The 27,802-nt window shown below is 39.6% G+C and overlaps 1 protein-coding gene across 2 annotated transcripts in view; it reads right to left on the reverse strand.

Annotated features, from left to right (window-relative positions):
* Positions 1 to 27,234, reverse strand: part of LOC122005721 (receptor-like cytosolic serine/threonine-protein kinase RBK1) — a 54,826-nt gene extending 27,592 nt beyond the window's left edge. For both annotated transcript variants that reach the window (XM_042560864.1, XM_042560865.1), the window contains exons 1-2: positions 26,687 to 27,234; positions 25,513 to 25,649 (exon numbers count right to left, since the gene is read on the reverse strand). In XM_042560864.1, the coding sequence (XP_042416798.1) occupies positions 25,513 to 25,649; positions 26,687 to 26,987 (438 nt within the window). In that variant the 5' untranslated portion in view covers positions 26,988 to 27,234. The remainder of the gene's footprint in view (positions 1 to 25,512; positions 25,650 to 26,686) is intronic.
* Positions 27,235 to 27,802: the final 568 nt, after the last annotated feature.

Here is a 27,802-nt window from a genome sequence, read left to right on the forward strand (position 1 = left end):
AGAATGCATCAGCAGCAATGTGTGGCTGAGGATTTTGAAGGCAAAATTAGGGTTAGAGAAAGAATAAGAAAGGGATTAGGGGAGGAAGAAGAACACAGAAGAGAAAAAAGGGAAAGGGATTAGAGGTGGAAGAAGAAAACACAGGAGAAGGAAAAGAAAGGTTCGGATAGGAGAGAGAAAAAAAGGTTTGGCAGAGAGAAAAGGTGTCGGCGGAGAGAGAAAAAAAGGTGAAAATTTCAACAGAGAGACAAAGGGCGGAGAGAGAAAATGGTTCAACTTTTGATTTTAATTGAGCTTTTGTGAAAGAGAATTTTAACATTTATAACTAAACCCTTTTTTAAATTTATTTTTACTGTATTAATTTTTTTCCCTAGCTACGCCCTTGGGTCAAGCCAAGACAAGGGTGGCTTGGCCCACGAGTAAACATGGCTTGGGAATGGGCAGTGTTGGACTCAGTATGAACTCATTTCAAGTACAGCCCATGTGTACGCATGACCCATGTATCGAGCTAGCATAGCCAGCAATCTCAATCTAGCGTAGGCAGTGATTGGCACGACTCAATAGGAGTTGCATCGAGTTGTGCCAAGATCAACATAATTAGTTGGTCGAGTTGAGCAAGGGTGGCTTGACCTATGGCTCGAGAATGGCAATGTTAGACTCAATATGAGATCGTGTCGAACACAACCCCCGTGCCACCTGAGTATGACTCATGTGTCAAGCTAATATAGGTCGCAAATGAGACCCAACATGTGAAAATTTAATAAAAGGGCAATTCTAATGGTTAGTTTACGGGTATTTCAATGTCAACTTTAATCTAAAATTATCATACTAGAAAAAATTCAACAAAATCATAAATTTCCTTGTAAGTACCCCAATCCCACCACTCATCCATCATTCGAGCAACTCTCATTCTTATAATCTTAAGTCATTCCCTCATCTCTCATTCTTAATACCAGCATTGTCTCTAATTTTTTCACTAATCTCTATAGTTTTAATATTTTATAATTTGTTTTATATATTAACCCCCCTCCTTGATCATCATAATTCCTCGTGGGTTATTATAAAGTAATTATTAATATTTTAAAATTTATAATAGGATACAATGGAAAGTCTTGGACATGGTTATAATGGTGATAAAAAAATTCATCACCAATAAAAATTTCTGCTAATCTTGGAAGACTAGACCCTTTGGTCCTAATTCTGGTGCTGGAAATGTTAAATCATTTTAGGATCACAAGAAATAGATCTCAACCTAGTATATATTCTGTCCTTGGGATATTTAATAAACTCTACACACTGCATGAATCAGTGCTCCCCCTTACCTGGAGTTGCTACTCATCTTAGCTTGGGGACAAAGTTAGAAACTACTATTACCAACAAGTTAAACATAGCTGACCCCACCCCCAACCTTCCCCATCATCATACCACAATCATATCAAAGAAGTGTGGCAAGCATTGAGTCGAGCATGTGCATGAGACCATTCGCACAAAAGGTACAAGTGTGTCTTTATGTAACATTAATCATAGTTGTAAAAGACATAATAAGTGTGATTGTGTGAACCATTTTGACATCATTCTAAAGATGGTGAAGAAAGAATCAAGTGCAGAAATTGTTGTAAAAAGATTTTTACTTATAAATCTTTAGTTGGAAGTAGCCACTTTATTTGTTGCATAAGATCTTACAACACTAGGATAGTTATTGCGCAGATGATGCTATCCCTTGTCAGTGGTGAGCTTGCAAACTTTATTTTTCAAATGAGGAAGCGAGGAGAGGTCTCGTAGAATTGATTGTGAAGTCCAAGTCACAATTTTCATTGGTCGATGACTTAGGTGACTTTGAATATTTTGTAAGAACTTATCTCCGGCCTCGTTATGGAAAAGTCTTGAGGAATACAATGTGTTCCGATGTAATAAAAATATTCCTCGAAGCATAACAAATTCTAATTAATATTTTTACATGCCATAGATATAATATAACATTAACTTCATATGTTTAGAGTAATAATTGTAAACATAGTCGCATTTTTTGATAAATAATAATTATATCTAAAAATGAAAATTAGCTATAACAATTTGATTTTTGCTCAATAATTAGTCACATTCATCATGATTGTTAGGGTATAAAAGAAATGAATTATAATGAAATGTCAAATAATGAGAAGTAAGTTTTTTTTTATTTGTTATGTTTGTCAAGTTTGAACCTTTGTATACAAGGTAGGCTCCGAATAATTTATGAAAATGCTACACAAATTAGATGTGCAATTAAGATTGTCCCCTCGTCACTCTCTAGGACACAAAACTTTAAAAAATATTATAGAAGTGAATGTTAAATATAAAAATATACTACTAATGTACCACATAAATAGAATTAGATCTACCTTATGTTTAAAGCGGCCATATTTTAAGGAGCAATTAAAAAAATTCATGGACAAAAGATTATCTGCTAACTAATTAATAAATAATGATTAGATATATGCTTAAAGTCCATGCAACATTTAGAAATTTTTTATTCTTATATAAATCAATTCTTTGCTATGTATATCTCAACTTCACACTCAATACTTCATGCATTAAACACAATATGTGATTTATTTAAAAACATAGATATGATAACTTATTTCATGAGATTGTTAGAGTAATACAAAGGAATTTTAAAAACATAAACATGTCCCCATATTATTTGAATATATATTATTTTAGATGATAGGATCAAACATATAAGATTTTTTGTAATCTTATAACTGAATATTACGGAAAAGTAGAATTAGAAATTTCACAATAAAATTTTTTAAAAAATTTCTATATTAAACAAAATGTATTTAATTTACCGTAAGAAGTACAATCATCAACCAACACCATAGTCTCTAGTACCCTCTTCTCACCGAGAGTCAAGGCACCTGGATACCCAACAGCATCCCAAGATCCAAGGACTTCTCAGCCAATACAGCCTACCTTTCATAAAGAAACTAATACCAAGCTACGAGGAGGAGGAGTAAATAATAAACTATGGACGCTCCCCTCTGCCCAACAACAAGGGGGAGCTATCTTTGTTATTCCTGAACAGCTCGGCCTCTTCCATGATGTTTTCTCAAGATGGGAGTCAATAACCCTAAATCATGTGGCAGCCCAAGGGTTTACTGACTCTAGTGACAAAATAGAATATATAGAAAATCTCTTAAGTGAGATTGAAAAATTAGTCTGGATCCAATAGCGCATGATGTATCCTAAGGAATATGCTGCACTAATACAAGCAAGAGAAGGAAGAAGAGGTACTCGGAACATAATTTCCCAAATGCGTCGGGTATTTTCTTCAGAAGACCCAACACAAGGAGCCACCGCAATACAAGATGATGCTTATAGAAGCCTCGAAAAATTATCTTGTGACAACATGAAGAATATTATTCAGTATATGAATGACTATATAAGGCTAGCATCAAAATCTGGGAGATTATACACAGGACCAGAATTATCAGAGAAATTCTGGTTTAAGATGCCAGGTGACCTTGGAAAAAGAATTAAGGCCGCCTTTGATGAAAAGTATGCAGGACTTACTATAGGTGTAATCCCCAGAGTCTTATTTGCTTACAAATTTCTGGAGCAAGAATGCAAAGATGCTGCGTTCAAAATATCACTAAAGGACTTATCTTTCTGCAGTCAAATTCCCATCCCTAGGTACTACAAGGGACAAGGGCAGAAGAAATATAGTGTACGAAGAGGTCGTACCTACAAAGGTAAGCCTCATGATACACACGCTCACATAGAAAAGAGGAAGCACCTTCTGAAAAATAAGAAATGCAAATATTATTTATGCGGCCAAGAGGGTCATTTTGCCATGGAGTCCCAACGACAAAAGAAGTTCAAAAAGAGTAGCCATGTTTGAGCAACTCGAAATCCCTGATGATTGTGATATCTTGTCCGTCCAAGAAGGAGAAGAGCAAAGCGATGCTATATTTAGCATCTCTGAAGGAGAAGAAGATAATAGTGATCTCATCAGGTCTATCCAAATTCTAACTATAAATGAAAATATCTATATGTTAGGACAGGTTGACGGTGGCTACCGACAAAAGATAAAAGTTACAGACGAGCAATTCCAATGCCAACATGACTGGCAGTCTAATGAAGATATCTTCCCGCCATAGCCAACAAAATGCACAGGCATGAGGGAAACTATTAAGCGGGCGAGAATTCACTGCCCCAAATGCCTTGTTACCTCGTGTAACTTATGCGGACCATATTATTTTAACAAAAAGGTACCTATAGCACCAACTTCTTCAACTCCATTCTTTCCTAACCGTTTACTACAGGAACAGTAAAAGTATATTCTCTGGTGTGAGGTAGAAATCAAAAGACTTCAAGACGAGGTCACATTCTATAAAGGGCTTCTAATGGAAAAAGAGCTTGAAAAAGACTTTATTACCCTAAATAAAGAAAGAAGCTCTGAAGATGAACAAGAAGCAGCAAATATGCTATACACAGAAAGAACTGAAAAAATATCAGCAGCAGAAGGACAAGGCCCACGCCTTGTTGAAAATATGCTTTACAATCTCCAAGTAGAGATAGATATTCCGGGAATTCCAAAATTTCTATTACGGGCTATATTGGACACGGGAGCAACAACCGGTTGCGTGGACCAGAGATCAATACCTGAAAAGGCTCTTGAAGAAAATACATTTATAGTCCATTTTAGTGGTATAAATTCCCAACAAACGACAAAGTTCAAGATGAAACAAGGGCGAATGATAATAGGTAATTTCAGGATCCCTTATACATACAGTTTTCCAATGACATTAGAAGACAAAATCTAGATGATTATAGGATGTAATTTTATACGATCCATGAACGGCGGAGTTCGTATAGAAGGTAATGTAGTTACCTTTTATAAAAATTTAACTATTATAAATACACTCCACACGACTAATACTGCAACAGCAATTGAAGAATTGGACCTTGAAGAAGACAAGTATATTCAAATCAAAGAAATTATTTCTTATTCGATTGGAAACTCCTCTCAAAATTTTACAGAACAGTTTGGGTCATTACTCAAAGAATTAAAGGACCAAGGTTTTATTGGGGAAAACCCCCTTCAGCACTGGTCCAAGAATAAAATCTTATGTTATCTGGATATTAAGAATCCAGACTTTATCATCAAAGATAGGCCGTTAAAGCATCTTACACCCAAGCAGAAGGAAGCATTTTCAAAGCATATACAGTCACTATTAAAGCTTGGAGTGATCCGGCCAAGTACATCATAGTCAATTCAGGAACAACAGTAGATCTTGAGACAGGAAAGGAAACAAAAGGAAAAGAACGAATGATATTCAATTATAAGAGGTTAAATGATCTTACAAATAAAGATCAATACAGCTTACCAGGTATAAATACTATACTTCAAAAGGTAAGTCGCAGCTCCATTTACTCTAAATTTGATTTGAAAAACGAGTTTCGCCAAATGGCAATGCACTCAGAATCCATTGAGTGGACGGCCTTCTGGGTACCTGATGGGTTATATGAATGGCTTGTTATGTCATTTGGGTTGAAAAATGTACCCGCAATATTCCAGAGGAAGATGGATAATTGTTTCAAGGGGACAGATGATTTTATTGCTGTTTATATTGATGATATCTTAGTCTTCTCCAGGAATGAAGAAGAGCACTCAAAGCATCTCAGAATTATGCTCAACATATGCCAACATCATAGGCTTATTTTAAGCCCAACTAAGATGAAAATTGTTGTTCCCGAAATAGAATTCCTAGGTGCAGTACTAGGAAATCGAAAGATTAAGCTACAGCCTCTCATTATTACAAAAATCACAGATTTCATGGAAGAAGATTTAATGACAAAGCAGGGGATGCGTTCCTGGTTGGGTATTCTTAATTATGCCAGAAACTACATCCGTAACCTTGAAAAACTATTAAGTCCTCTCTACGCAAAAACCAGCCCTATCGGTGACAAAAGGATGAATTTTCAGGATTGGTCTTTAGTAAAGAAAATTAAAGAGACCGTCAAACAACTGTCAGATTTAGAAGTGCCTCCTGAAAATTGTTTTATAATACTTGAAGTAGACGGATGCCTTGAAGGATGGGGAGGCGTATGCAAATGGAAAAGGTGTAAATATGACCCTAAAACCTTAGAGAAGGTGTGCGTATACGTGAGTGGCAAATACTCTCCTATTAAATCTACCACAGAGATATATGTCATCATGGACTCCCTCGAAGCTCTCAAAATATATTATTTAGATAAGGAGATGATTATTAGAACTGACTGTCAGACGATCATAAGCTTTTTCGGGAAGACTGCTACAAATAAACCCTCTAGGGTTCGGTGGCTCGCCTTCACAGACTATATTACTGGAACTGGCATTTCCATCCAGTTTGAACACATAGAATGCCGAGATAATCAATTAGCAGATTCACTTTCAAGACTAATAAATTGTCTCTTAATTTCAGAATGGCCAGTCGAGATTCTCGGAGGACTGGAGCTAGTACCCCAAGCATTGGAAGAAGTTCAGCAAAAGCCCAGCAGGGAGGCTCGGCAGGAGATAATCAAGATACTCGACTGTTGGGATGTATACTATAAGCTTAGCTTTTGTATGAACATCTGTTTTGAAATATTTTGAAATGAAAATCACTTTGGTCAAATGTTTGCATTTTATATTTATATATATATCAATGCAGTTGTCCATTTAATTTATATTGTAGATAACATGGTGTGTGGTGTCACACAGAAGATTATGTTATCGGTTCCTTATAAATTATAAATAGTTGCTCACAACCAAGATGGATTGGGACAAACCATTAGAACGGTTGTAGTGTAATTTGGTATTAGTCTGTCTTGACTATAAAATTACACTAGTACACTATGTGTGTATTGAGGAGAACCGTTTGAGGTTGTTCGATTTGTACTGAATACATAAAAGAACAGAACCTCTGTTATTTGGATGTGCGTCCTCTTAATCCCTATATAATAACAAGTATGTATACTTAGTATTTATTTCTTTAACTTATCAATGGGTGAGATTTATTCGTTAAATCAATAGGCCCAATGAGTTGGGAAATAGTATTGTTTATATGATGTGTTGTTGATTATACAAGGAAACTGTGTCCTAATTATTTAGGCTGATGATGCCCCCTTGAGGAGCTCATAAGGATTATCATGTAAGCCCTGCAGGTGGACTTAGTCCGACATGATAATAAAGTTGAGTGGTACTACTCTTGGAATCATATGTTAATTAATTGAGTTGTCATTAACTCATTTAATTAACGAACATACAATATCTTAAACACGGGCAGATTAACGCACTCATGATAAGTAGGAGCCCATGTTATAATATGGGATTGGTGCGGTAGTTCAATAATAACCCTTTAGTGGTATGGGTTATTATTGATGGACTTGGGTTGAGTGTTCAGGCCGAACACAGGAAGCCCAAGCCCATCAGGAGGCCTAAACCAATTTCTCCTCTAGATCCCTGTTGTAGCCTCTATATAAAGTCTCGCATCCACCCATCCGGTTTGGTTTTGGTTTTTTTTTTTCTCTTCCTTACCTAGGGTCGGCGGCAAGCTTATAAAAGGGATTAGGTGGTGCCCCCAAAACTTAATTTTTCCCACAAGCCTCCTCCACCTTTGCTTAGGGCCGGCGGCACAATTCTTCCCCTCCTCCTTGTGGTCGGCGCCCCCCTCCTCCTTCTTTGTGGTCGGCGCCCCCTTCCTCCTCCTTGCTTAGGGTCGGCGCCCCCTCCTCCTCCTTGTGGACAGCGGCTTGAAGAAGAGGAAGAAGAAGAGAAGGCGCCCCATCCTAGAGCATCTTCCCTTGGTGGTCGGCGGTTTGGAAGAGAAGAAAAGAAGGGTGGTGTTGTCTTGGTAGATCGTCGCCCACACAACGTCCAAGAAGAGAAGAGCAATACGGCAGAAGATCAAGAGGTCTTTAGCTACAAAGGAAAGGTACAATTAATTTTTTAATTCCGCTGTGTAATTAGCCGAGTTTTCTTTGTATCGATTTTGAATACCAACACAAGAGGCCAGCGATCTTGTACTTCGATCAAGGTGTGCTTTGATCCGTCAAGAACTTGCTTGATTGATCAAACACATGTCTGATCGAACATGCGGGTTGTTAGGAAAAGTTCTGTACTTGTACAAATTTTATACATGGAAATTTAAACAGAACGGAATTTCAGCGCCTTCTCTACCTGGTTGAACAATACCAGAGGCTCCTACAGAGACAATACCCAATCACCCTCGAGGATGATCAAGCCATCAGGGAACAGCTCCACCAACTACAAAGACAAGCAGTTGTTCAAACCACAAATGCCCTTCAACAGTTACGGATCATCCATTCACTCAAATTACGGGAATGCAAAAGTCTAAGCACCAAGGATAATTGGTGGTCCGACTAGACCCCAACCACTTCGCAAGCGTGAGTTGGCAGCAAACTTACTTAATGATGCTGTCAGAAGGATGGATAACTTCAAGGTGTGAACGTGGTGAACCCTTACCACTACAACCCCTAGTAGTAGCAATACATAATGACCAGCTGTAAAGGCAGTGCAATAATATGAGCATCTAATAATGCTCTAGCTGTAAAGGTGCAATAATAAGAGCACCGAATAACTTTTGTGTCATGTTGTACAACACATAAGTTTCCGCTTATCAGGATAAAAAGTAGAACCCGTCGATGGGACCCAAGGAGCACCCGGGGTTCCTCTTTCTAATCCTATATAAGGAGGATATGTAAGCGATTGCAAAACATCAAGCAATACTTGAGCCCTACTTTGGTAATAGTTTGTAAACGCTTCTCTTCGGGGAATAAATCTTTGAGTTTGAAGTAAGCTGAGTCTGCAACATCAAGTAAGTTCTTATCTCAGTTATTTCTAACTTGTGTCTTGATCCAACACCCCCCCCCAAGTTGTACATCCTTCTGACAACATCATTAAGCAAGTTTGCTGCCAGCTCAAGTTAGTGGTCCACTTGCGAAGTGGTTGGGGTCCAGTCGGACCACCAATTATCCTTAGTGCTTAGACTTTTGCATTCCCGTAATTTGAGTGAATGGATGATCCGTAACTGTTGAAGGGCATTTGTGATTTGAACAGCTGCTTGTCTTCATAGTTGGTGGAGATGTTCCCTGATGGCATGATCATCCTCGAGGGTGATTGGCTATTGTCTCTATAGGAGCCTCTGGTATTGTTCAGCCAAGTAGAGAGGTTGTCGAGTATCTTGATCTTCTCGTGCTGGGCCTCCCGGCTGGGCTTTTGCTGAACTTCCTCCGATGCTTAGGGTACTAGCTCCAGTCCTCCTAGAATCTGGGCTGGCCATTCTGAAATTAAGAGACAATTTATTAGTCTTGAAAGTGAATCTGCTAATTGATTATCTCGGCCTTCTATGTGTTCAAACTGGATGGAAATGTCAGTTCAGTAATACAGTTTGTGAAGGCGAGCCACCGAACCCTAGAGGGTTTATTTGTAGTAGTCTTCCCGAAAAAGCTTATGATCGCTTGGCAGTCAGTTCTAATAATCATCTCCTTCTTATCTAAATAATATATTTTGAGAGCTTCGAGGGAGTTCATGACGGCATATATCTCTGCATCAATGGTAGATTTAATAGGAGAGTATTTGCCACTCGCGTATGCGCACACCTTCTCTGAGGTTTTAGGGTCATATTTACACCTTTTCCATTTGCATACGTCTCCCCATCCTTCAAGGCATCCGTCTACTTCAAGTATTATAAAACAATCTTCAGGAGGCACTTCTAAATCTGGCAATTGTTTGACGGTCTCTTTAATTTTCTTTACTAGAGACCAATCTTGAAAATTCATCCTTTTGTCACCGGTAGGGTTGGTTTTTGCGTAGAGAGGACTTAATAGTTTTCCAAGGTTAGGGATGTAGTTTCTGGCATAATTAAGAATACCCAACCAGGAATGCATCCCCTATTTTGTCATTAAATCTTCTTCCTTGAAATCTGTAATTTTTGTAATAATGTGAAGTTGTAGCTTAATCTTTCGATTTCATAGTACCGCACCTAGGAATTCTTTTTCGGGAACAGCAATTTTCATCTTAGTTGAGCTTAAAATAAGCCCGTACTGTTGGCATATGTTGAACATAATTCTGAGATGCTTTGAGTGCTCTTCTTCATTCCTGGTGAAGAACTAAGATATCATCAATATAAACAGCAATAAAATCACCTGTCCCCTTGAAACAATTATCCATCTTCCTCTGGAATATTGCGGGTGCATTTTTCAACCCGAATGGCATAACAAGCCATTCATATAACCTATCAGGTACTCAGAAGGCGGTCCACTCAATGGATTCTGAGTGCATTGCCAATTGGTGAAACCCGCTTTTCAAATCAAATTTAGAGTAAATGGAGCTGCGACTTACCTTTTGAAGTATAGTATACCTGGTAAGCTGTATTGATCTTTGTTTGTAAGATCATTTAGTCTCTTATAATTGAATATCATTCGTTCTTTTCCTTCTGTTTCCTTTCCTGTCTCAAGATCTACTGTTGTTCCTAAATTGACTATGATGGCAATGGTCCGATGCCTGCTTGTACTTGGCTGGATTACTCCAAGCTTTAATAGTGGCTGTAAATGCTTTGAAAATGCTTCCTTCTGCTTGGGTATAAGATGCTTTAACAGCCTATCTTCGATGATAAAGTCTGGATTCTTAATATCTAGATAACATAAGATTTTATTCTTGAACCAATGCTGAAGGGGGTTTTCCCCAATAAAACCTTGGTCCTTTAATTCTTTTGAGTAATGGCCGAAACTGTTCTGTAAAATTTTGAGAGGAGTTTCCAATCGATTAAGAAATAATTTCTTTGATTTGAATATACTTATCTTCTTCAAGGTCCAATTCTTCAATTGTTGCTGCAGTATTAGCCGTGGGAAGTGTATTTATAATAGTTAAATTTTTATAAAAGGTAACTACATTACCTTCTATACGAACTCCGTCGTTCATGGCTCGTATAAAATTACATCCTATAATCATCTAGATCTTGTCTTCTAATGTCATTGGAAAACTGTATGTATAAGGGATCCTGAAATTACCTATTATCATTCGCCCTTGTTTCATCTTGAACTTTGTCGTTTGTTGGGAATTTATACCACTAAAATGGACTATAAATGTATTTTCTTCAAGAGCCTTTTCAGGTATTGATCTCTGGTCCACGCAACCGGTTGTTGCTCCCGTGTCCAATATAGCCCGTAATAGAAATTTTGGAATTCCCGGAATATCTATCTCTACTTGGAGATTGTAAAGCATATTTTCAACAAGGCGTGGGCCTTGTCCTTCTGCTGCTGATATTTTTTCAGTTCTTTCTGTGTATAGCATATTTGCTGCTTCTTGTTCATCTTCAGAGCTTCTTTCTTTATTTAGGGTAATAAAATCTTTTTCAAGCTCTTTTTCCATTAGAAGCCCTTTATAGAATGTGACCTCGTCTTGAAGTCTTTTGATTTCTACCTCACACCAGAGAATATACTTTTACTGTTCCTGTAGTAAACGGTTAGGAAAGAATGAAGTTGAAGAAGTTGGTGCTATAGGTACCTTTTTGTTAAAATAATATGGTCCGCATAAGTTACACGAGGTAACAAGGCATTTGGGGCAGTGAATTCTCGCCCGCTTAATAGTTTCCCTCATGCACCCAGTGCATTTTGTTGGTTGTGGCGGGAAGATATCTTCATTAGACTGCCAGTCATGTTGGCATTGGAATTGCTCGTCTGTAACTTTTATCGTTTGCCGGTAGCCACCGTCAACCTATCCTAAGATATAGATATTTTCACTTATAGTTACAGTTTGGACAAACCAGATCACTATTATCTTCTTCTCCTTCAGAGATGCTAAATATAGCATCGCTTTGCTTTTTCCTTCTTAGACGGACAAGATATCACAGTCATCAAGGATTTCGAGTTGCTCAAACATGGCTACTCTTTTTGAACTTCTTTTGTCATTGGGACATTTCATGGCAAAATGACCCTCTTGGCCGCATAAATAACATTTGCATTTCTTATTTTTCAGAAGGTGCTTCCTCTTTTCTATGCGAGCGTGTGTATCATGAGGCTTACCTTTGTAGGTACAACTTCTTCGTACGTTATATTTCTTCTGCCCTTGTCCTTTGTAGTACCCAGGGATGGGAATTTGACTGCAGAAAGATAAGTCGTTTAGTGATCTTTTGAACGCAGCATCTCTGCATTCTTGCTCCAGAAATTTGTAAGCAAATAAGACTCTTGGGATTACACCTATAGTAAGTCCTGCATACTTTTCATCATAGGCGGCCTTAATTCTTTTTCCAAAGTCACCTGGCATCTTAAACCAGAATTTCTCTAATAATTCTGGTCCTGTGTATAATCTCCCAAATTTTGATGCTAGCCTCATATAGTCATTCATATACTGAATAATATTCTTCATGTCGTCACAAGATAATTTTTCGAGGCTTCTATAAGCATCATCTTGTATTGCGGTGGATCCTTGTGTTGGGTCTTTTGTAGAAAATACCCGACGCATTTGGGAAATTATGTTATGAGTACCTCTTTTTCCTTCTTCTGCTTGTATTAGTGCAGCATATTCCTCAGGATACATCATGCGTTATTGGATCCAAACTAATTTTTCAATCTCGCCTAAGAGATTTTCTATATATTCTATTTTGTCACCAGAGTCAGTGAACCCTTGGGTTGCCACATGATTTAGGGTTATTGACTCTCATCTTAAGAAAACATCATGGAAGAGGCCGAACTGTTTCAGGAATCACAAAGATAGCTCCCCCTTGTTGTTGGGCAGAGGGGAGCGTCCATAGTTTATTATTTACTCCTCCTCCTCGTAGCCTGGTATTAGTTTCTTTATGAAAGGTAGGTTGTAGTGGTTGAGAAGTCCAAGGATCTTGGGTTGCTGGTGGGTATCCAGGGGGCATGGCTGTGTCTTGCGATGGTCTATACGGAGATACCACAGGACTTGTGGAGTATATTTGTTGTTGTTCAGGGAGTATTGTTGTTGCTAATTCCCTTAGAATTGGGTACTCGAGTTCGTGACCTACCGCTAGTAATTGGGTTTTATCCCCACCACCTTCTGCGAATGGATTTAGCCACTCATCATCATCTGGATATTCGTCCTAGACGGTTGAAGTGATTGGTTGTGATGAAAGCTCTGCAAGATACTGGACGTAAGATAAATCATCATCTTCATGTATAGGATTTTCTAGGGCAGGGTCTATGGACTGGAGTACAGTGGCCCTAGGCTTGTATCTCCTGCATAGTCTAACCCTAGATTTTCCTGTAGATGCCAGATGAGAGTTTCTTCTTCCGCAAATACAGAGATTATTTATTTTTCTTTTGGCAGAAAAATATCCCAATTTGGTTTGTGTCTGGTGGTGTACGGTTGTTTTTGGGATGGTGATGCTTCATTCATTGAGCCGAATCCTTGATTGCCTCTTGTTGTATCAGAAAGGGATGGAGCGATATAAATATCAGGGTATATAATCTTTTCGAAAATAATTTGTGCAACAGACATCCCTGAAAGATAACAACTTGTTTGTCAGAGTGATTAAATACTAGGATTTTTATTTCACCTCTATAATCAGAATCAATCACTCCTGCACCCACATCAAGGCCAAGTTTCCATGCGGCACTTGATCTTGTTGTTATTCGGCCATACGTTCCCTAAGGAATTTCCAGGCTTAGTCCTGTAGATATTGGGCTCGCCCTCTGGGCTCTATGATACAATCCGCGTCGGCCGATAAATCAAATCCTGCAGCGCCTGAGGACTGTGTCTCGGGTTTTGTAGTTGTATTAGAATTGATTGATCTCCAAGCCATCTGTTGTCTCAAAAGACTATGAGCGCCATGACTCCTTCTTGGAGGTGTAATGTTTGAATTCTAACCTGGAGGATGTCAATGTGTATATATTGCATTTGACTCCTTTGGAGCTGATTAAAGCTTTCCTCCTGTATGAACGGTCTGTCTAGTTGGTTAGAATTTATGACAAGTATAGGTTCTTCTGACCTGTGCATATACACTCTATGGTGTATGTTGTCTCGTCTCGAATGGTAAAGGACTTCTGCTGGAACAATTGATGTTCTTTCTTGCATGGAAATCTGAAGTTGTACTTGAGGATCAAGCTGCTGCTCAAGCATATATACTGGGGTGCTTCCTCCAGTTAGTCTTCTGCTTATCCTTCAGACTGCCCTTTGTGCATTATGCAAACTGTAAAATACCAGAAAAATGACGAATAGTGATAAGGGAATTTTCCGAAATTTCTGGGAATTTTTCCGGAATTTTTTAGAGCTTGTATGGACGAGTTTACGGGGATAAAAACGGGGTCATGGAAAGCCTGTTTAGTCTACCCATTTAAGAGAGGAAAAGTTTTATTTTTCTTTTTCTTTTATTATTCTTTTCCCTTTGTTTTTTTTTCCCTCCCGCGTGCTTCCCTCTTTCTCCCCCGCCGAACCCGACGCCTGCCCTAACCCATGCGACGCCGACGGATTTTTCCTTCCCCTTCCTCTCCGATCGACGCCGGCCAAGTTTTAGTTTCCCCGTCTCTTTCCCTTTTCCGGCCGAACAACACCGTCTTCCCTACCTTTTTGCCGCCGGCCGATTTTTCCTGCACGACCCAGCGCAGCGACGCCAACCGATCGCCGGCCACGAGGAAGACCTAGATCCGAAGCACCTGTTCACCGACCGCGATTTCCTCTGCCCTAGCGCTGATTTGGTTCCGCGGTTACCAACCGATCGCCGGCGAGGGTGGACATTTAAGGTTCAAGGGGTAATCTAGCTTCGACTAAACCTCCTTCTCTTGATTTTCTTGATTTGTGCCTAACCCTAGTTCTGGTTCATATTTTCTCTCTTTGGTTGTGATGGTAGTAGTAATCTTGGAGAGGGGCTGCTTGATATCAGCGACCACAACACTGTGGGCTGGACGTTTACATCGCTAGATTTGTGATCAGCACCTGTAATTGAAGAGGAAGAGTGTGGTGATTCCGGCAGGTGAAGTTGTGCCTTGTGGTCTTGGATCAGTGGTGGTTTATCCCAATTTGGGTAAGTTTTGAATTTGATTCATTTTTGTGTTGGATTGATTAACTAGTTGATGAGGAGATATGGGTCTGAAATAAGATTTGATTTTTATTTCTTGTTGAGGTTTGGTTCACTAGTGATTGGTTGATTTAGAGGAATATATGGTTGTATCGGAAAATATTAGATTAATAATTGTGATTAATAGTCATGGGTTGGATTCGCACGATTCCTTGTTGGCAGAATTGAGTAGATTGTAATTAATGATTCATGGGTAAGAGTTGTGGAAGCTAATCATTTATTGAGGATAATAATGATCGGTTTGGAATAGGGTTATTTTTCCTGATGGCTTGGATCTTTAGGTCTAGCCACTTGTTGCTTATCTGTTAGCTAAATTGTATAATATATGATTTGCAGGACTTGGATTCGAGACGAGTGTCTCGATGTGGGATCTTTCGGATACGATCTCCATTTTTGAGGCGGGTACCTTTACTTATCTTTTTGATATGTCTTGTTGATATGTCTAGTAAGTTATAGCCTTTAGTAATAATTATGTTCGTCCTTGTTTCGGTACGTCACTACCGGATACTCGTCACATGCATATTTGCTCACCTGTTATGCATTTTTATGCTAGTACCCATATGATTATATATATGCTCAGTGAGGTAGTGACATACCATGCTTGTTAGGTTCGGGACCTAGGTTTTTGATATCCTATCTGACCTGTGTACTTTAGATCTTCATATTTGACCATCGATATTACAGTACTCATTTTATATTTATGGATATGGCTATGTTGATCAGTTTACTTCCATGCTTAGTGGCATGCATCATGATTGCATGCTGTGCGATAGTCCGCTCCATTATTGTTGAGCACATCGCCAGTTACATGGGTCTGCACACACCACCACTCATGGGTTAGTGGTCGATTCAGGCAGTGTGTGTTGCAGCAGGGAGTTTGTTTGGCTCCGTTGGTCCGCTCATGAGTAGCATGATGCAACGTGTTAGCCGGCAAGGATTCCTCCCCGTCATCGTGTACCGGGAGTTGAGGCATTCGCTCCCCGTTTATGATTTGGGGTCGGAGGACAGGAGTATTCCGACATCCACTCGATCACTCATCGGTGTAGTGATGGTAGAGTGCAGTTGTCCCTACCCTCGGTCTCACCATTGTGTGAGATGGTGGCGTCGGGGTGACCGGGACGCATCATTGGCATCATCTGCGTTGTCATTTACTACTTGTGTTCTTTGCGCTTATATCTTGCGTTTGGATGGATCGTATGTTTGGCATCATCTGAGGATTTATGACACTTAGGTCTAACGACACGATTATTACGATAGGTGGTGAGTCTGATACTCTTGACCTTTTCTATTATGCATTACTTTCTTTTGTTCAGGAGATTGTACTCCATAGTTATTACTATTTGTTATAATTTACTATACATGTCAACTAGGTATCTGCTGAGTTGTTGAACTCACCCCCGTGGACACTATATTTTTCAGGTACCAGGTTGTTTATGGTGTCGCTTGGAGTATCCTGTCTGCTGGTCCCCACGTCACATCAGAAGACTTATCGGTTTCCCTTATGTTTTGTTTGTTATTGTATCAGTTTGTTTAGCTCTGTACTCCGGTTTTGTTTTTGGAGTGTTGATGTTGTTATGTGGTATTTTGTATTGGGTGTTGGTTGTGTAAGCCTAGCCGGCTAGCAGTTTTTGTGTTTTGGTTTGTATTTGGTTTCTGTCATTTTCTGTTGTGTTGGTTTTGTTCCAGCCGAGTGGTTGATGATATATATAACTGTGTGGTTGTGTATATATTCCAGCCGCATGTGGCTGATGTATATTGTGGATGTAGGAAGTTTCAGATTGTCCGCCGTACAGGGGAAGTGCTGCCGAAATTTCTTCGGACAAGGACTTTCCCGGGGCGTGACAATTTAGTGGTATCAGAGCAGGTATACGATACTTGCTATGTGTTTTGGATTTTCGAGATTTATCTGATACCAATTTATTTGGTATCAGAGCACAGTTTACAGATCGTATTTCCTGTGTTTTTGGATTTTGTATTTTAGTTTTCTTGACGTGACTTTTCGGGTTTTGGGACCTGGCAGCGGCAGGACATCTCCAAGCTATAGGAGGTATGTTGGTATACTGTTATCATATCTTTCTGTTGGTATATGCCCTGTTGACTATTATAGATTATGACATGTATTAGCACTTTTTAAGGAATAGAAATTTAGTACCTGTCTGGTTGTTGTAGCACATATTATATGTGATGGGTTAGCCACTGATCTGATCAACCTTAATAGAGATTAAGGAATATAGTCTCTGCTGATTTTTCATATCATACCATTAGTAGTATTAGCTTCTATTACTACTAGTTGATTAGCATATTGAGGCACATACAGCCTCTGCTAGTATTAGCTGGGTAGTGGATAATATCTATATCTTCATGTTGACCTAGCCAGTAGTATACCATTTTATCTTAATTAATTACATCAGTAGATAACTGATTTACTCTTGTTAGATTGGTCAGTGGAAGACTGACTTACGCTTGTCGACTTGGGTAGTCGTAGATCGATTTACCTTAGTTGTTTGCAGAGGATTTGTGCACATTCGCTAAATTTAAATAGTTAATGACCGATTCATTTGTTTTGGTTGGTCTGATCAGTAGGGAATCGACCTACTCTATTTTATAGAGATGCTGATCGTTGGGTTATTTATGCTTAGGTTGGTCACTAGAGCACATTTGAGTACATGTTTTGTACTGATGTGGAAAGTCTGAATTGACGGTATACCATTGTCGATTTCGGTCAGTCTATAGAGGATCGATGTATCCTATTCCATGTGGACTTTAATTTTTGACTATATGTACCTAGTTGGATAACTTAGAAGGTGACCCTACCGTTTCAGAATGCCAGGTTGATTGGGTCAAATATGTTGATTATGTCTATCTTTGTTGCGTGTACATATGATTGTTATGTGTGGTAGGAGTGTTTTGATGGACGGTCAAATTGCATGTAGTGAGTGTATATTTTTCCAGTTATAATTGTTGTGGGTTTCTGATAGATTATGCCCGAGTGGTCTGATTGGTTATTGGAGGTATTTTGTTGATTACATCTATGTGGTGAAATGTGTACATGTGTTTGAGTGTCATATTGGAAGTATCTTGTCGACTACATCGGTGTTGTGATATATACATATGTGTTTGGTGTGGTATCTGAGGTATCTTGTTGATTATGTGTGATTTGTGAGTGCACCTGGGTTTAATATGCCTTATTGGAAGTATATGTTGATTATACTCTTGGCATATGTGTATATATGTCATGTGAGTGTTGTTTGAGGGGTATTGTTGATTTTACCTACGATGATATATGCACACGGGTTCGGTATGCATTGTTGGAGGTATCACGGTGATTTACACCTATATTGTGAGTATGTTGGGTGTGCACTAATCGGAGGATTATGTTAATCATACCTATGTTGTGTGTACACGTGTGCATGGTTGGTAGAATCATGATGATTCTACCTATGTTGAATGTAGAATGTCTACATTATGACATTTGTGGTATTACCCTGTCAACTAATTATCCTATTAGTGGGTGATCGACCCATTAGGATGATGATAGAGTTGACTATGGATTTGATTTGCGTACTGGGTTGTTATACCCTAGGCTACCCACAGTGATATGTGGTAGAGAGATCTCGTGCAGTCTCTAGCTGGATAGTTAAGTGCCTTGGGCAATTATGTATTGGTTGTGGTGGAGCGTTGCTCCCACACATGTTATGGATCGTTTGTGGTGGAGCGTAGCTCCAACATATTATTGTTTGTTGTGGTGGAGCGTTGCTCCCACGTATTTCAGATTTCTTGTAGAGGAGCATTGCTCCCATATTTATTGTAGATTCATATTTCGGATTATTTGTGGTGGAGCGTTGCTCCCACATATGAAGGATTTCTTGTGGCGGAGCGTTGCTCCCACATATGTGGTATTTTGTGTGATGGAGCGTTGCTCTCACACTAGAGGATCTATTCTTAGGTGATTTATGTTGTTGGTGATTAGATTTCCGATTTATTATCAGAGATCTTATGGTTAGGAATGTCTGTGATACGGACATTATGTGTCTTGGTTTTACCATTATGGCTTGCGGTGCCCTAGATGTTAGCCTGGACTCGATGATTTGGGTATCCCTAGGATGTTTGGATCGGTTTCCATTGTCTTGTTGACGATGTTGTGATCTATTTCGGATCTGAGGTGAGTCACGTACACCATCTTCGCATAGTTCTAGAGATGTTTTAATGGAAACATCTATATGTGAAGATCAGTAGTGCGTATTTTGGTAGTCTCCTGTGAGATGTTTGAGACACACGGTCACGAGTAGGAGTATGCCGTGGTTCCATAGGAGATAGAGGTTGTTACCAGTTGGGAGTTGTCATAGTCAATAGATGAACTCGCAACTCCCTTTTGTCGAGCTAGTTATTACCGGAGGCTCGTTGGGGGTTTTCCACGCGTTGCTATGCCACTTACACGCCTGACCGGGAAAGGCGTGAAGTTCACTTAGACTGAGGATTACGAGACCAGCTTCCAGGAGCTGAAGCGGAGATTAGTGTCGGCTACGATTTTTGGTTCTACCTTCTGAAGAGGACGGATTCGTGCTCTGTACCGACGCATCTCTACAGGGTTTGGGCGTTGTTTTGCTGCAGCACGACAGGGTAGTCTCTTACTTCTCGGCAGTTGAAGGAACATGAGGAGAACTACCCAGTACATGACTTGTCGTTGATCGCCATTATTTTTGCCTTGAAGATTTGGCGGCATTATCTGTACGACATTACATTTGAGATTCTCACTGACCATAAGAGTCTCAAATATCTGTTCACTTAGAAAGAAACTTAATCTCCGACTGAGGAGAAGGATGGAATTTCTGAAAGATTACGATTTGTACCATTAGCTATTACCCGGGGAAAGCTAATGTGGTTGCCGATGCACTTAGCAGGAAGTCCAGAGGGACTTTAGCTTGCCACCGAGTTGTGGTCATAGACTTGATTCAAGGTTTCTCCGAGTTGGGCCTTGAGGGATAAGGACAGACAGAGCAGGGTACTCTGGTTATCATGGTTGCTCAGTCGTCGATTAGAACGAGGATCCGAGAGGCTAGGCTAGTGATCAGCATTTGTAATTTATTGGTAGTCAAATAGCTTCCGGGTAGTAGACCGAGTTCACTCGAGATGATGCGGGTATTATATATTACCGAGGCCGATTATGCGTACCTCCAGCTCACCCGGTCAGAGAGGAGCTACTTCAGGAGGCTTATCGCTCTCAATTTGCGATCCACTCAGGCGGGACTCGCATGTGTCGAGATTTGATGCGTTCCTAGTGGAACGGTATAAAGAAAGACAGCGCGTAATTTGCAGCGAGAGGTCTTGTTTGTCAGCAGGTGAAGGCAGTGCACCAGATACCTGCCGGATTATTTTAGCGGATCCCTATTCCTGAGTGGAAATGGGAACATATTATCATGGACTTTGTGGTGAGTCTGCCTAGAACACGACGAGGTCATGACGCGATTTGGGTAATCGTTGATCGATTAACCAAATCCGCGTATCTCATAATGATCCGGAAGATTTGTTTCCTGGATCGATTGGCAGAGTAGTATTGCCGAGAAATCATCAGAGTTGCGCAGCGGAAGCGTGGTGGCCCATTGAGTATTATTTCGGATAGAGACCCTCGGTTCACGTCTCGTTTCTGGCAGAGTCTGCGGCAGGCCTTGGGCACTCAGCTCTGATTTAGTACAGTTTCCATCCGCAGACAGATGGACAGTCAGAGCGGATCATTCAGACTTTAGAGGATATGCTGAGGTGATATGTATTGGATTTTGGAGGCAGTTTGGATGACTATTTGCCATTTGTAGAGTTCGCCTACAACAACAGTTTTCTTTCGGCTATTAGGATGACATCGTTTGAAGCATTGTATGATAGGTCTTGTCGGACACCCACCCTCTGGGATAAGGTTGGGGAGGTCCAGTTGTTGGGACAAAAAAAAAAAAAAACTCGGCATGACGCAGACTTGGTCCGTACTATCAGACGGAGGAGAGGCGCAGGACCAAAAGAAGAGTTATGCAGATCGGAGACGCAGACCCTTAGAGTTCTCTGCAAGCGACCATATTTTACTGCGAGTTTCACCCACGTAAGGGGTGAAGAGATTCGGCCTCATCGGTAAGCTGGCTCCGCGATACATTGGACCTCTCCAGATCTCGGAAAGGATAGGAGCAGTAGCTTACGGGTTGGCACTATCGCCGTCCTTGGCGGGCTTCCACGATGTATTCCACGTATCGATGCTGAGGAGATACATACCCGACCCGACACATGTGCTGTCAGGTATCTTAGTTCCTATTCAGCCTGACGTCGTTTATGAGGAGGTTCCGGTACGGATTCTAGACCGGAAAGAGCGTCAATTGCGGAACGAGACTATCCGGCTGGTTAAAGTCGGATGACAACATCATTCGGACGAGAAGGCTACTTGGAGCTCGAGGATACTATCCAAGCTCGATATCCCCATCTTTTCACTTGAGGTATGTGATTTAATTTACCGGTCGACATTTTGTACTCTTTGCCTGTTGTTAGCAGTTGCTGATGGTATAGAACGAAATTTGGGGGGAGAATGTAAAATACCAGAAAAATGACGAATAGTGATAAGGGAATTTTCCGGAATTTCTGGGAATTTTTCCGGAATTTTTCGGAGCTTGTATGGACGAGTTTACGGGGATAAAAACGGGGCCCTGGAAAGCCTGTTTAGTCTACCCATTTAAGAGAGGAAAAGTTTTATTTTTCTTTTTCTTTTATTATTCTTTTCCCTTTGTTTTTTTTTCCCTCCCGCGTGCTTCCCTCTTTCTCCCCCGCCGAACCCGACGCCTGCCCTAACCCATGCGACGCCGACGGGTTTTTCCTTCCCCTTCCTCTCCGATCGACGCCGGCCAAGTTTTAGTTTCCCCGTCTCTTTCCCTTTTCCGGCCGAACAACACCGACTCTTCCTCTTCCCGGCGCCTTCTCCCCCTCGCGACCATTCTTCCTTAACCGGCGGTTCTCTCGCCCTTCCAGCGAGGCCGACTGGACCGCCGTTTATCTGATTCCAGTGCCCTAGCGCCGATATCAGAACCCTAGCGCCGACTGTTTCCTCTGCCCTAGCACTGATTTGGTGCCGCGATTACCAACCGATCGCCGGCGAGGGTGGACATTTAAGGTTCAAGGGGTAATCTAGCTTCGACTAAACCTCCTTCTCTTGATTTTCTTCGATTTGTGCCTAACCCTAGTTGCTGGTTCATATTTTCTCTCTTTGGTTGACGATGGTAGTAGTAATCTTGGAGAGGGGCTGCTTGATATCAGCGACCACAACACTGTGGGCTGGACGTTTACATCGCTAGATTTGTGATCAGCACCTGTAATTGAAGAGGAAGAGTGTGGTGATTCCGGCAGGTGAAGTTGTGCCTTGTGGTCTTGGATCAGTGGTGGTTTATCCCAATTTGGGTAAGTTTTGAATTTGATTCATTTTTGTGTTGGATTGATTAACTAGTTGATGAGGAGATATGGGTCTGAAATAAGATTTGATTTTTATTTCTTGTTGAGGTTTGGTTCACTAGTGATTGGTTGATTTAGAGGAATATATGGTTGTATCGGAAAATATTAGATTAATAATTGTGATTAATAGTCATGGGTTGGATTCGCACGGTTCCTTGTTGGCAGAATTGAGTAGATTGTAATTAATGATTCATGGGTAAGAGTTGTGGAAGCTAATCATTTATTAAGGATAATAATGATCGGTTTGGAATAGGGTTATTTTTCCTGATGGCTTGGATCTTTAGGTCTAGCCACTTGTTGCTTATCTGTTAGCTAAATTGTATAATATATGATTTGCAGGACTTGGATTCGAGACGAGTGTCTCGACGTGGGATCTTTCGGATACGATCTCCATTTTTGAGGCGGGTACCTTTACTTATCTTTTTGATATGTCTTGTTGATATGTCTAGTAGGTTATAGCCTTTAGTAATAATTATGTTCGTCCTTGTTTCGGTACGTCATTACCGGATACTCGTCACATGCTTGTTTGCTCACCTGTTATGCATTTTTATGCTAGTACCCATATGATTATATATATGCTCAGTGAGGTAGTGACATACCATGCTTGTTAGGTTCGGGACCTAGGTTTTTGATATCCTATCTGACCTGTGTACTTTAGATCTTCATATTTGACCATCGATATTACAGTACTCATTTTATATTTATGGATATGGCTATGCTGATCAGTTTATTTCCATGCTTAGTGTCATGCATCATGATTGCATGCTGTGCGATAGTCCGCTCCATTATTGTTGAGCACATCGCATTCAGTTCTGCACACACCACTCATGGGTTAGTGGTCGATTCAGGCGGTGTGTGTTGCAGCAGGGAGTTTGTTTGGCTCCGTTGGTCCGCTCGTGAGTAGCGTGATGCAGCGTGTTAGCCGTGATTCCTCCCGTCGCGTGTCTGGAGTTGAGGCATTCGCTCCCCATTTATGATTTGGGGTCGGAGGACGGGAGTATTCAGACGTCCGTCCACTCGATCACTCGTGGTGTAGTGATGGTAGGCGTGCAGTTGTCGCGACCCACTCGGTCTCACCGTTGTGTGTGAGATCAGCTGGGCGTCGGGGGTGACCGGGACATCGTTGGCATCATCGCATTTATCGTTTCTTGCTGTGTTCTCTTGCCTTATATCTGCGTTTGGATGGATCGATATGTTTGACATGCATCTGAGTTTATGACACTTCGGTCGCGACACGATTATTACGATAGGTGGCCCTGGTGAGTACAGTACTCTTCAGCCTTTTCTATTATGCATTACCTTCTTTTGTTCAGGAGACTGTACTCCATAGTTATTACTATTTGTTATAGTTTACTATACATGTCAACTAGGTATCTGCTGAGTTGTTGAACTCACCCCCGTGGACACTATATTTTTCAGGTACCAGGTTGTTTATGGTGTCGCTTGGAGTATCCTGTCTGTTGGTCTCCACGTCACATCAGAAGACTTATCGGTTTCCCTTATGTTTTGTTTGTTATTGTATCAGTTTGTTTAGCTCTGTACTCCGGTTTTGTTTTTGGAGTGTCGATGTTGTTATGTGGTATTTTGTATTGGGTGTTAGTTGTGTAAGCCTAGCCGGCTAGCAGTTTTTGTGTTTTGGTTTGTATTTGGTTTCTGTCATTTTCTGTTGTGTTGGTTTTGTTCCAGCCGAGTGGTTGATGATATATATAACTGTGTGGTTGTGTATATATTCCAGCCGCATGTGGCTGATGTATATTGTGGATGTAGGAAGTTTCAGATTGTCCGCCGTACAGGGGAAGTGCTGCCGAAATTTCTTCGGACAGGGACTTTCCCGGGGCGTGACACAAACGCCTTTGATTTTGTCTATATTCTCTAATTTGGTCTTCGAATAAAGGGGTCGGGTTTGGAGTTAGCATGGTTTGAGTTCTTGTGGTCATTTGAGCTTATCCTATTCTTGCTTGAGAATCTGATAAGGATCATTAAAGACTAGAAGTTTTCCTAGCTTTTCTTTGGGTTTTTTGGTTTGTCGGAGGGAGAGATTTTGGAGTTTTTCAATAAGATCTTCAGGTAAAGGTGCAGGACTCTTATTTGCAAGGAGTTTTCGAAGGTCGGTATGGATCTTTTCAAGAGTTTCTACTATTTGGGTAAGGATTTGAAGCTGGATGTTATTTTGTTTGATAATACAAGCAAGGGAACTTGAGTTAGATTATATTATTTTGTATAGTATTTTTAAATATTATATTTTGTAGAAAAAGAAAGCTTAATATATAAATTTTTGAATAAAAACACATAATTATGATGGTTTGCAGTATTAAATAATATTATTCATGTATCTATCTGTATTTTATAAACTTAAACAAACAAATACTACCTATATTACAATATTATTGAATATAATTTATTATTTCTATGTAAAAGAATTATATTATTGTAATATTAAATAACATTTACATAGAATTACAATACAATGCAAATAAATTATTTTATATAGTGTTTATAATATTTTTGTATTTAAGTTTGACCTGTATTTTCTCTATTTAATTATTTTTAATATATAATGATATACTATTCCTATAATATAATAATAATATTATATTATAAATTAGTAATATAATAGTATTCACAAATCATATTTATGTTATGTTAATGTGTTGTGTTGTATTTTCAATTTTTCATGAACCAAACATGCCCTTACTTCCTCAAGCTTATCTCTGAATTTCAAGCTATGAATTTAGTATATATAAGCTCCTATCAATTAGCACAACAATAACATACAACATAAAGATATTTTCTTAGCTAGTAAATTCATTTAGTATCAGTATATACTGAAATAATAGGGCATAAATATGTAAAGACAATCACAGTGAAAAATTAGAATGTGAAAATAAATGAAGTGCAGAAACTTCATCTTCTCAGAAGCTCTATAAATAAAAAGGATAAAAGTAAATCAGCTCATAGCAGATAAGGAAAGTCTTACTGCTTCATTTTTGCATTTCTCAACACTTTCTTGAAGCATGCTTTCATATTTATCAAGCTTCCTCCAGACTTCCTCTTCAAGAGCCCGAGAACTTGTCCCACCAAATGAATCAGTGCATGCTTTTGTTTGATATCCCACTGATACAGAAATATAATGATCATGAGATAACACACACTAAAGCATGCAAAATTACAAGTTCCACTTCTTCTGTACTTATATTGACCATCAAATCAAATTGCAAACATCAGATAACAATAAAATGTTGTAATTTTTCACACACTCCACTTTGTTGCATAAATAGGTATTTTATCGCAATGTGAATCAATTATTCCTGCAAAACTTATGATGGATAATTAGTTCGGAGTTTGGAGATGATAAAGCCAATGATTCACAATTATTTCATACAATCAACAATTATTCAATCAGTATCTGATTCTACTGATTACAGCAATTTCCCTAGATTTATTTTTTCAGAAATCAGGCACAGTAAATGTTTGTCAAAACTGTAAATTAAAATGCTAAACTGAAAATTCTTGAGTCATGAGAAACATGAGCTAATTCGACAATAGATTTGTTAGCAAGCACTAGAAGCTAGAACATAGGTCACCAAAATTTATGATGACTATAAGATAAAGTGTATAGTCATTTTACAGGCTTTATCAAACATATTTTCTATTCATTTTACCATCATTACCACAATTAACCAATGTTACATAGTTGTCTTATAAAATTTGCGTAGAGCATAGTACCTGAGCCATATTAACAATGGTGATGGCTATAACAGAGACGCTAGTGAAGAAGATACTAGTGGTGCTAACTATGAGCAGTAGTGGTGGTGGTGGTAGAAATTGCAGTTTACATGTATATACCAAGCAATGGGAGGAAACAACATAGTCCATGTTTGTACCATGCAATGCCAGTAGGAGGCACCTGTGAGAAATTACTTCTACACCAAAGCAGCTTTTGAAAGGGAGAGTAAGAGTTGAGGGAAGGGATGAGTAGCTAAATTTAGGGAAGGGAGGAAAAAAAGGTTACTTTCATCTCAGTGTTCACAGTTGGGAATAAAATTGGATGCTATTCACACAATTTTCTAGTCGTCACTCATTTTCTCTCAAAGAAAACAAGATCATGAAAATATTAAAAAAAACGTTGGGAAATTTGAACGAAATCTCACTGGGGTTGGTGACCATGTGGAGGACGCCGAGGACGATCAGGGTGTTTCGGCCGCAGAGAATGTCGCCTCTCATGCGAATGGCGTTCACCGTCAGGCGCATCTCGACCTCGTTATGCTCCCTCGTGGCGTCGCAGGCCAAGATAACAACTTTGGAAGAAGACGCGAAGGAGGAGGAGGAGGCGAAGCGGCTCTCTAACTCCATCTTCCGCAGCAACGAGTAAGCCGACCCCTTCTTCCTTTCCCTCTCCTCCTCCTTCACGCTTCCACCGCTCTGACTCTGTACCAACTGAAGGTCCTCCATCAAAATCTAAATCAACAAATTGGCAGATTGGCAGAGAGTGCCGCCTCCTCCAGCTCCACCTACTCCCCAGCATCTGGTGTCGATCGGTCTTAAGGCGTTGGATATGCATGGCATATTGGAGAATGATTCAGAGGATAACGCATATACTGAAAATATTCTTTCAGAGGGTTTGGAAGGAACTGGAGAAGGTTGATGGCTGTCTGCCGGCGGAGAAAGTGGAGACGAAAGAGAAAGACACGCGATGAGGAAAGACAAAAAGAGAGAGAGAGATATGTGTAGGCCTTAAAATAGTTGAGCCCATAAAGGCATAAGACCTTAATTGCAACAGATGATTTTTAATGGGCCTTTTTGTGCAGCATAAGGCCTACTTAACACCTGAAAAACAAATTCATTATGTCTATTAAATCTATTGTAATTATTTTTTAATGTATTTTCATATATGCATAATAACATTTTTGTATTTTTTTTTATTTTTATTTTCGCACAACAGTTGTATAGTTGATCGACATTGATTTAAAACTATTTATTAACCCACACGATTTCACATTTATATTCCTAAAACTACCTTTTATAATTGATTAACCATTTAGAGGGTGTTTGACTAAACTTATTAAAAATAACTTATAAGTCCGTACAGCTTATAAGTTGTTTTAGTAGTTTATAAGTTGTTAGGTGTTATTTTAAAAATAAGTTGTAAAGTGTTTTGGTGAACTTATTACAATCAACTTAAAGATATTGATCTGTTTGGTATTATAAGATCTTTTTATTAATAAAATTATCAAAAATGGTATAATACTATTAATAAAGGGTTTTAG

This window comes from Zingiber officinale, chromosome 7B (genome assembly GCF_018446385.1).
Source record: "Zingiber officinale cultivar Zhangliang chromosome 7B, Zo_v1.1, whole genome shotgun sequence".
NCBI lineage: Eukaryota > Viridiplantae > Streptophyta > Magnoliopsida > Zingiberales > Zingiberaceae > Zingiber > Zingiber officinale.